At 39.5% G+C, this 11,102-nt stretch overlaps 1 protein-coding gene across 3 annotated transcripts; it reads right to left on the reverse strand.

The window, feature by feature from the left end:
* Window positions 1–173: 173 nt before the first annotated feature.
* Window positions 174–10,916, reverse strand: LOC102699207 (uncharacterized). Of its 3 annotated transcripts, XM_015344770.2 has the most exons (8): window positions 10,828–10,916; window positions 8,455–8,670; window positions 5,047–5,106; window positions 4,231–4,368; window positions 3,293–3,439; window positions 1,900–1,975; window positions 1,303–1,451; window positions 174–356 (listed from the first exon to the last, which is right to left on the reverse strand). In XM_015344770.2, exons 2-7 carry the CDS (start codon window positions 8,617–8,619, stop codon window positions 1,339–1,341), a joined length of 699 nt encoding a protein of 232 aa, XP_015200256.2. In that variant the 5' UTR covers window positions 8,620–8,670; window positions 10,828–10,916; the 3' UTR covers window positions 174–356; window positions 1,303–1,338. The 3 variants fall into 3 exon arrangements, with proteins under 3 accessions (XP_015200256.2, XP_006629683.2, XP_015200257.2); XM_006629620.3 differs by having other exon boundaries at window positions 174–1,451; window positions 1,915–1,975; XM_015344771.2 differs by lacking the exons at window positions 174–356; window positions 1,303–1,451; window positions 1,900–1,975 and adding an exon at window positions 1,982–2,861.
* Window positions 10,917–11,102: the final 186 nt, after the last annotated feature.

The following is an 11,102-nucleotide window of genomic DNA, read 5'->3' on the forward strand; positions in this document are numbered from 1 at the left end:
GTAGTTTACTTTGAAAGAAATGTACTGTAGTTCACTAATATCGCACACCAACCTGGAGACAAAATGGTTGATAAGCAAGGTGCAGACCAGTGCATGTTCCATTATTAATGAAAATTACTTAAATGTGTATAACAATCACACTAAGCATGTCTTTATATAAACCATTAAAACAGTTTCATATTAAAACACTTTTATTAGGCATAAATTACAGAATTAAAAAAATGATTGCACACATTTAAATCTGGATGCCAGATCATGTCCAAATCGGTGTAAATGATGCATTCAGGTACACCTTGTATTCCACACATGGCAACTGCTCAGAGAATTAAAAGGTATGCTAGACTGCATCTGGTTTCCTAAGGGTAAAAAGAAATGGCACATTTCAGTACAGTACTGTGTGTTCAAAACCCCTCCCAACTTCAGAAAACATGAGAAAAAATGTATGTATAGTTTGTTTAACTATGTAGGATGGTTAAGCTGTCATGTAGCTAGCTGAAGCTTATTCCCTTCCTGGGTTGTTTTTTCAGCTACAGGGTCTTTTTGATTGGTGTATATAGTAAATTCCACTCAATGTCTCTTGAACAAAGCTTTCAAAGGTCAGATTGAGGATCATTTCAAACAAGAGGGGGCACGTGTTTACAAAAAAGAACAAGCATAACTGTCACAACAATAGCATGGCTTCATCCAAATGATCAAGACAATAGAAATCACTACAATTTTACGACAAACATACAGCAGTGAAGCTTCTCCCTAGAAAAGGAGAATGCTTTTCCCCATCTGTACCATAACTGAATATAAGATTACACCAGTGTCAGACTGAAGGGCAAACAGCTCAAACACACGAAGATTAATCTCAGACCTGTCCTCAGCAGAGGACCAGTCTTCCTCAGTGAAAGTATAATTACCAAGCTTGTCTTAATACTAACTGATTTTCTTCCAAGATCACAATTTTTGAGTTTCTGATTTGGAATTAACATTTAAGCAATTGTTTAGACTGTACAGCACTGTCCTTGTTTGACCTGTGGCTTAAATTTGGTAAGCAGAAGACTAGGAGAGGTCTAGAATATAAAAATAAGTCTGAGGAGAAAAAGGCCAGTGTTTGGACAGTAGCCAAAAAAAAATAAATGACCACCTAAAACAACTCAACCTTGACCTGTCTAAATCTCTCTCAGCACATCTTCCATAATGTAACTATTTTCAATATCCTTCAGACAGAGGGCAATGTAGTACTTAATTAAGATTTATAAAAAAATAGCTGTCTTCTTCGTTACAAACACACACTTATAAATAGCCAGAACACACAAAACAGGATGTCAGTCTTCCTCTAAGTGGCCTGTCTCAAGCCAGCCGGATGTAAGGTGGAGGTTTGGAAGACATCTCCTCCTCCTCCTGCTCCACAGTCCGGTCACTGAACTGCACAGGGGCATTGAACAGCCTGTCGTCGCCATGTGCTGGAAAGAAAGGGTCCCCGTGTCTTTTAGTGTGAAAACTGGCAGTACAATAGCCTGGTCTTGTTCAAATGTAATCAAACTCCAAGGCAGAAAATGACTGGCTCTCCCTCAGTGATACTCCCAGGTATTGGACAACACCTGGATTCGGCGCAAGCAGAGAAGCAGAATTTAAAATGACTATACAGTACATCATTTTTCATTAGGAACACTTAATGTTTCCTTAAATTTGTACCCATCACATGCAATGTCTTTAACAGCAAATGCAGTGCCAGTTCTTCCCTGAGGACTCAGCAGGACCTTCAGACCCACTGGAAATCACAGCCTGGAAGCTCTACTTGATGCACTGATGTACATGCCCTCACTTCAATCACACTAGCTCAGATACCCTCTCTCTTTATATACATATAGCTGCCTTTAGACAGGTGAGAGGTGCTGCAGTGATACTAACGTGATTTTCCTCTACCTTGCCAGGTGCAGATCAGCTCTGTCTGTGGATTCTGGTCATCCTGTGAAACCAGTGTTTCCTGTCAGACAAACACAAAATATTAAACTTCTACGTTTCACCATCTGATTTCAAAGATTGTTTTTTTAAACGGAACAGGCACCTAGAAAACAGACGGATCTACATGTTGCTGTAGCCTAGTGGTGTCCTTGTGACACTTGTGAAAAAATAAAGTTTGATATCAAAATATTTCACTCATTATCTGTCAGTTTTATCACATATCGCCACTTTAGATCTTATTTATCCTTAAACCTCCATTGTGTCTGAAAACAACACATGGTACAACATAAGGCTGCAAGAGCATTTCATTACAATGCACTCTGAAAAAACGATTTAATAGTCAGTGCACTATGCCACCTATTCAGGAATGAGCTCATTTGTATCAGTGTGTAGAGTTATAACTCTGCACAGCTGAGCCAGGAGTGGTAGCAGTCTGCCATTTTGTAGCTGCAGGTGCCCATCAGGACCTAATGAAAGGGGAAAGTATCTCTCTCACCACCAGTTCTTCATGCAAGAGGCAAGTGAGTTCTAAGTTGGAATACCGGTGATGTAATGCCTTGTTCAAATAAGTACACCATTTTGGGTTTTGCTTTGAAAGCTGAAGAGTAAATTCTTTATCACCGTTAATATGCTGTAATTTTATTTTATAAGTTGTCCCCCAAATCAACACAAAATATAAATCACACATTCTCCTTTCGGCAAACACTTTGTATAATCTAGTATCGTGGTATACAGATATTATGCAGGCCAATGTCCTGCTATACAGCAGCTGTGACAAAATTATGTTTTTTTTAACAAAGCAATTAGACTCAAGTATTTTTTAAACCAATTTATATCCCATCTGTTCCTTGACAACTGGCGCTGCTTCATGAATCCTGGTCACAGTCAGCCAGTGATGTGGCCCCAGGCTGAAACACATGATCACCAAGATTAACCTGGTTTTAGGAGAACCTCTTTACTGGCCTTGGAAAACAAAATTGTAAGTTTTTTACAATTTTACGTCCTACTGAAGCTAACAAAGATGAAGTGGAGTAAACTGTTTTAGAATCCTTTGTGTGTGTTTTTTTAATAAAAAAACCAACGTCCATCACCTGGAAAGTTGGCATTCAAGTTGCTCATGGTCTCCTCAAGTGAGGATATCCCAAGGATTTTACATTCCTGCCCCTGCAAAAACCAATTCCTTAAAGACCCCCACCCCGCTACCAGATTAGCTTGTTTTTTTTGCTTTTTGGAGGAAGCAGATCGCACACTTCTTCATATACTTGAGCGTCGGATCACGTGTCACGCAGGGTTGCGGGCACGCGGGACGGCAGACTGCAGCCCGACCTCCAGTGCTCACCAGTCCCGTGACGCTGTCGTAGCAGGCGCAGTAGGGGAGGCTCCGGCAGCCCAGGAAGGCAGTGAAGAGTGCCAGCACAATGCTGAAGGAGCAGGCCAGCAGCATCGTGATGTTCGCGCCTTGAACAATCTTACTCAGGATAAACTTCTGCAGACAAAGGGAAAAAAAACACAGGTATAACTTTCCCTACAAGTAACAACAGGAACAGAGATGGATTTTAAACTACGCTGAAAAGGAGGTGTAAAAAGGCCTCGACAACTCAAACAAATCAACTTTATGGAGTTAAAAGCAAATGGTTGCTAGGCAATGGTCTTACAGCTATAAAGACATTTCATTAAAGAGTCTCAATGGTGTTTCTCAAATGGGAAACAATTCCCACCCTGGAATACTAGAAAAGTTTCAGGAACAAACATTACAAGTACATAATTGTATATGCACTCCCCTGTGGCTTTCAACATGAGTGTGCCTTGAGGTTAGCAGCACACAGACTTGTGTAGTGTGCACTGCTGTTGAAGCAATAGTGGAAGTGCTCAGATCCCAGGGCCTGGATGTTTCTGAAAGCTTTTACTTAATTCCCAGACTGCAGCCAACAGTTCTGACAACACTGGTGTATAGAAATATGCGTCATAAAAATAACGGAGGAACAGGGAAAAGGGAAGGGAACAAATTGTTTGGACTCAGAGAAAGTTAATGTGAATAAGAAAACAGCAATAAGAAATGGAAATAGCTAAACGGGTAAAGTGTCTTCTGTGAAATAGCACTACAACATGGTGGACAGGTGATCTCATTTGCTTTATTTAGATACAGACACATTGAAATGGATATCTTAACTCCCAATTTTGTTGAGTTGTGGGGCAAAAATTAAAAAAAATGTTGAGAAAAGGATATGGCCATAGAATATACATTTTGAGGAGTAAACCACAAAAGAAAATGGTTACTGTTTGCGGAGTGTGAATGTGATCAGGATGAAAGAGCTCATCGTCGTCTTCGCCGTAGCTTAACGTCAAGGAGGAGTAGACCACTATGATGATTGTGGTAAAACAAGAGAACACTGAAACTGCGATCATTGCATTCACCTGCAGAGGAAAACAACACCCTTACTAAGCAAATTCACAACTTCCAACTCCCAGAAACACCCTGCAGTGACTTCACAACTTAACCCTTCCAAATTTTCTTTATGCAACCAGAGCAGTTTCACAGAACAGATGGCTGTGTTCTCCAAAAAAGAAACCAACTTTCTTTGAAACCAGTATTTGAATGTTTAAGTGTTAGTGAACAAATTTGCCACATTATATAGTAGCAAAAAGTATTTTAGATTTAACAAGTTTTAATACAAGTACATTTCCCCTTGTTTCTTTCTAAAGGCAAGATGACAAGGTAGGTTCTCATACTCTACTCATAATGGCTTTTGCCACTAGACAATGCATACAGTTTGTTCACTAAAGTTAAATATTCAAAAACTTCTCTCAATCTTCAGATACAAAAGACATCAACGATTTCTTTGATCAAATAAGGCTGGGTAACGTGTCAAACTGAAGAAATTGCTGTACAGTATATTACATGATATTTTCTTTTAATTACTGATAAACCTTTTGACCCACAGACAAGTATGGCACAATTACAGTATATCTAAATAGATGACCTATATTAAAATTGAGTATTATAAAACCACAAATGGAAGACTGCAGACTTACCAAACCCAAACATTGTATTAAAAAACTTCAATAAAGCCAGTACAGTAACATGCAGCTTACCAAGACTGGATTCTTTCTCTGGGAGGAAAACAAAGCTAACACTCCTGGGATAGCCATAACCTAAAACAGACAAAAAACACATTCTTAAAAAAAAAACTCCACTTAGGAGTGATAGGGGTCATGATGCCGAAAAGGCTTGTAATTTGAATTCATTAAGCAGACCGATGTAAAATAAGAAAAAAAAGTGTAAAATGGTTGTGTCACGCACTATAAAAAATAGTCTAAAAGGGTTCAGTTTTAGTCTCTCACATTTCTCTTTCCAACAATCTTAAGAACTACACCTCAAGATCCAGAATACCGTACAGGATATCAATAAACAAAACTCAATGTAAATAGAGCTGCTATGTGTCCAGGGTGTATACAATATATTATGTCCAAGAAGTGCAGTATGCCGAATACAATGCAAACTGTATGTCCATGTAGCCATTATGGGTGATTTGCTGAAGGAGCTGCAGGTTGGCTATTTAGCAGTTATATTATATATATATACTGAGCATTAAATATAGTCTCCTGTAACATGCAAATTCACAACATTATCAGCAAATTATTTTTGTTGCAGGTACACTGTTTTTCTTTGACCAGATGAAAGCATTAATCAAAAAGCGATCTACTGTGAAAGTCAGAGGCTATTAGCAGGCATGATTGCTTTTTGAAGCTACATTCCCTAAATAATAATAATATATTATATACTGTACAATAATAATAATAATAATAATAATATTCCCTAAATATTGCAACAGGTTTAATTTGCCATCCTGTGGGATTCCGCCCAATTTCTCTCATGGAATCTGGTCAAACTTGTGCCAGTTTATCAATAAACTCAAACAAACCCATGGGAGAGCCATCATATTTTCATCACACAGAAACTGCTGTTGTCATTTGAGTGGCACAGCATTAGGATGCACATAGCCCTGCGAGAATGCTGTTAAGTCAGGATGCAGGAACGACAGTACGCGTCGTCCCAGGACTAGATCAATTTTTTTACTGTGCAGCGTGGTTACACTCAACCACTACAGGGTGATTTCTGTAGCTATTAAACACCCCTACCTAGACCCTCACACTTGGACACCCCCATCAGGTGGTCTTTTGTACTCAACATTAACGGATCACTGTCCACATCTGAACCACCCTTGCTCATTCTCATTATGGTGGTCTATACATGACACGAAAGGGACTCATTGCCTCCATTGCTGACAAGCCCACCTGAGGTTCAGTATTATTCACACCTCATTGGATTGCGTTGGTGAATACTGCTTGTGTGGTCAGCTGGCTTACGCACGGTGACTGGTTCGCTGCCTCCTCACAGTCGAACTGCTGATGCGTGGGCTTTTGTGACCTGGCGCTTCTGCTGCAGTTGAACTGGCAACGTGAAATGGATCATGAAGATGGAGCATAACGATCTGTCACCCTTGCCAGTGTCTCCCAGATAGCGGCCAATCACTGAGAGACCGTGTCTGGCTGTAAGGTTGTGCCAGGTCTGAAACTGCTGGCTATGTACATGCCAGACTGCAAGAGACAGTGCTCTGAAATAATTATTTTCTTGATAAAGGAGGGCATAGGGATTGATTTCTGTATTTTTCAATCTGGATTTTCACCAAGCCTGATATGAAAATTGAAAACATCCATATCCCACCAATGAGGTGACTTAATGCTTATGAAACAGCCCAACACTGGAGTACGATCCCAGCCAGGAATAATCCATTAATCTATAGATGGTCTAAATGTAGTCACACGTAATCAAGTGGCAAGTTCATTTTGATGCTCAGTATTAGTGGATCATAAAGATGACTATATACAACATCTCCTTCATTAGAAAGGGAAGAGTTCAAGTCATGGACCTCCTGCAGTGATTCATTTCTTCAGCAAGTACTTACTGACAAAAATGCATTAACCAGACAAAAGCTCACCACAGAAACAGACAGGCTTGCCAAAGAGAATGCCTGTTAGTGATCTCATAAAAGTGAGTGTGCCAGTGGAAGCAGCTGCAGTTAGTTTTTTATGATGCGGTGGTCTGGAAGGAGACTGCTACCAGTTTTCTAAAGGCATAATATGGTTTCCCTTCAATGGCACCAAGTTCATCCATGAAATAAACACTCGGGTGAAGCATGAAAAAGCAAAAGCACATTTTTTCTTAAAAGAGGAAGGCGGTCCTAAACCAAAACCACATTTCAACCAATGAAAAACACTCAAAGCATGAAAACTGAGCCTAACAGGCTTGTCAGGAAAATGTCAAAATGTCTGTCCGCAGTGTGGAATAAATGAACGTGGGACTTTGGCAGGGTTACTACACAGGAACCACTTCTAAGACAGGAATATATCAAATGCTGGTTACATTGGTACCAGAAGCAGTAGGACTGATGTAATACATAACCTTATGAAGCAATTACAGGCAATTTAGATCTACCGAATTTAAATCTACAAAAAGGAAAAACAGAATGTCCTTCCAGGGACACACACAAGGAATCCTCAAAAGTCCCAGACAATGAGACTTTAGTTTGAAAGGATTTCTCCTCAGACAAGAGGTTTCTAGGTTTTATTTAGAAATTCGTAACCAACAAATATTTTTGTTACCTCCTATACACACATTATGTTTATATTCCTGATGGTTAAAAAGAAATCAGCCTGAACTCTGAGACAAATAAAGGCTTTTCACTAAACCAGGATCTAGTGAAAGACTTAGTGACTGCTAATTGTTGTTCAAAGAGAGTGAAACAGTTGGAGAACATGTAAATAATATATAGTTATCACAATAAAATATAAAAATATATAGTTTTCACAATAACCAAGTTTAAAATATGATATTTGTAAGGGAAACTGTAGATAATTGGGGCCTACCAAGATGAATCCAGGATGTTTAATTACAATAATGAATAAGTGTGAAATGAGAGGCAATGGGAAAGGCTGAAAACCATTGCTATCAAGAAAAAAAACAAACTCATGTACTCTGGAATTCAGTACCAATGAAGATATACACTACTCTTTGACTCATTAATTTAAACCAATTGTTTAAGGAAGTCTTCCAGAATTCCATCTAGAAAACGTTCTAACACTTTTAATATGCTCATCAATTAAATTGATGTGCAAAACAACTGATGAAATCCTTTGCAACCATTCTATCGATGGATCGATTTGATTTGGAAGGAAGCGACTGTACAAATCATCTAGCAGCTCTGATCAAATCTGCATGGCAGTCTTACAAGTAAATGGCCCTGGTGGGACCTTCTCACTCTAATAATCCCTCAGATAACACATGTTTGAAATGTGAATGAAGCAATAATGTTTCTAAAGCGACATGGGGATGGAGAGGAGTTCTGGTCTGAACACACTCGGAGCACAATTAGTCACCCCGTCACCGGCTTCCTCACCACACTCCAGCTCCCCAGCCCAAAGTAGGATTGACGTGCTTACCACTCCGGCCCACAGTGGTGCCCTGGTGTGGCTCAGCGTGGTGTCCTTCCTAAAAGCGGCATCCATGAAGCCGCAGACCACACACAGCCCCGCGCAGGCGATCTGCAGGATGCCCAGCACGACCATGCTCCTCTGGTTGAAGATGAAATACCTGTAGCGGTCCATTCTGGGTCACCAAACACACCAGCTCCCGCACTCTGTGTGGAAAGCCCAGCCCTTCAAGAAGCCAGGGAGTGAACTCTTTTATACACTTCCTCACAGTATTTAAAATGCCGAGCGCATCCCTCAAGCATCTGCCTAGCAAAGTGTTACGGATTAGCACTTACATTATCACTGGCTATCAAATGGTTCACATACCTTGCCATTTATAGGGGGCAATACTGTGCTTCTGAAAAGGCTGCCACAGGTTTACTATAATATCAACGCACAATTGCTACACTTGGATTTTGGACACAGGCCAGCACAAGAGCAAAGCAATAAATAAAACACCTAAATTTAAATAGAACGCCTTTAATAAAATAGATAAAATGGTAATTTGAGTCATTTATCCATCCACCCATTTTCTAAACACTAGATGCAATACGGGGCTCTGGGAGGGCCGGAGCCTATCCTGGCAAGCAATGGACACAAGGTAGGACAAATCCCATACAGGACACCAGTCCATTGCAGAGCCAGTTTTCCCAGATGCCAATTACTTATCAGTACTGCTTGTCTTTGGACTGTGGGAGGAAACTGGAACACCCCGAGAATTCCCACATTAACACAGGGAGAGCCTATAAACTCCAAGCAGGTCCGGAATTGAACCCAGGGTCAAAGCGTAGTGTATTAAAAAAAAATAATGAGAAGGCAAAATATCAGCGGGATTACAGGGATAAGTATACCAAGAGGTGGCACTGTTCTCTCCCCACATGCAGTAAAACAGGGCACAATGCCAGCTGCTACCTGATCTGAAAAACTTTTTTATTTGCTGTGGGCCATTATCTCCCTGCAAACAACTTACAACTAATACATTTTCATGTGGTGTACTTCATGAGTTCACCGTTTTCTATTCTGCTAGCCACTGGGATAGCATTACAGTCAGCCAGTTATAGACATTATTCTCTCAGTGGAGACTGCGAGTGAGGACGTTTGGGTTTCCATTAAATGTGCTTGTCATCAATCGACTCTAGCACGAACAGATGAGGGGACGAATATTTGCTCCCATTTGCACCTGTGAGCCTATTATATTAAAATTCGATTGCACCACACTGAGTCATGTTTTTCACACTAGCAAGTGCATAGACAACTTATCCTAAAGGCTCATTACACAATATTTTTAACGTGGACGAAAATCGGAGAAGGCGCGGAGTTCTGGAAGGGCAGATGTGTTAATATCATATCGTAAATCGCACAAAGAGGGAGAACTAGTAGTTCAAAGTAAAGCCATTGCTGCTCTATGTGGCATTAAAAAATAAAAAGTCTTCTAGCAATCCTGAACATTTTGAGACAGAAATACAAGTTAATTGATAACTGTAACATGACCTGTTACTTGTAATTTACAAAATTACAGTTCTACTTGATTAAATTACTAGGAGCCTGCTTTAGCGATGGGGTAAAAGTGTAAGGTAGAATAGCTTAAGTCTTTAAAATTAGTTGCCTACATTTGCATTTTGAGCTCTGCACACAGTTATAATTGTCTCTATACAGAACGAAAATGAGCGCAGGTTTAGTTTTGCTGTATTTGCGTGCTGTGTACACTAGGGAAACTGAGCAAGTCTTTTTGTTCCATTATGGTTCAGGCAAATCTAGATCCTGAAATAATTTTGTTAGAAAGTGGATAACAAAATAAGAACAGGAGCAGCATGAAATCAAGAAATGCTAATTCGGAGATCCATTAATTAAGGAACTGCTAAAAAATACTTTCAAACCCATCTTTTATACTGTGTTTTCACGTTATTGTAATCAGCAATATCATATAATTATCCAAATGTAAGCACATACTATAGTGCAGATAGTTCGGTGCAGTTAAAACGTTTTATTTTGATCGTCCAAACATTACATAATGAAATAATTACCAATATTGCCAACAAAATATAGGGGGCTTAACGAAGCAAAAATCTTTCGTAAGACGACGTTCTGTATATTTATCAAGGTTGTTTAAAACATGAGTTATTAAAATGTTCTTTTGATTTTCTATATAAACAAAGACTAACGGGTGAGACGATACCAGAGTAAACGGGACAATGTTTGGCAGATGCAAAATGCTTTGTTTGGTAGCAGGAAGAGCGGATAAATAAACCACATCAATAAACTTTCTTTTGCACTGAGCCAACACGCCATGCAATATTTTTCAACTTTAAAAATTACAAAAATGAAAGTTTTTCAAGATCTTACCTTTGATACAAAGTACGACACTTCTTAAGGGTTCAGTTCCTGCTTGGCTTTTTAGTTAACGCTAACAGGTAAATGCTACCATTCTCTGTTATCCATTAATCAGACTGTGCAGGTGAAACGCTTGGGTAGGGTTTTTTAACTCCTTACCTGCCGATGGCTTTCGGTCTTGTTCAGTTTTCAGACATCCTTAATGTATTTAACACACCATGAACAGTAATACGTTTTATGTCATCGTTGGGTACATATTTACATTATTCAATGCTATTTTGAGACAT

The sequence above is a fragment of the Lepisosteus oculatus genome, chromosome 1, assembly GCF_040954835.1.
Source record: "Lepisosteus oculatus isolate fLepOcu1 chromosome 1, fLepOcu1.hap2, whole genome shotgun sequence".
Lineage (NCBI taxonomy): Eukaryota > Metazoa > Chordata > Actinopteri > Semionotiformes > Lepisosteidae > Lepisosteus > Lepisosteus oculatus.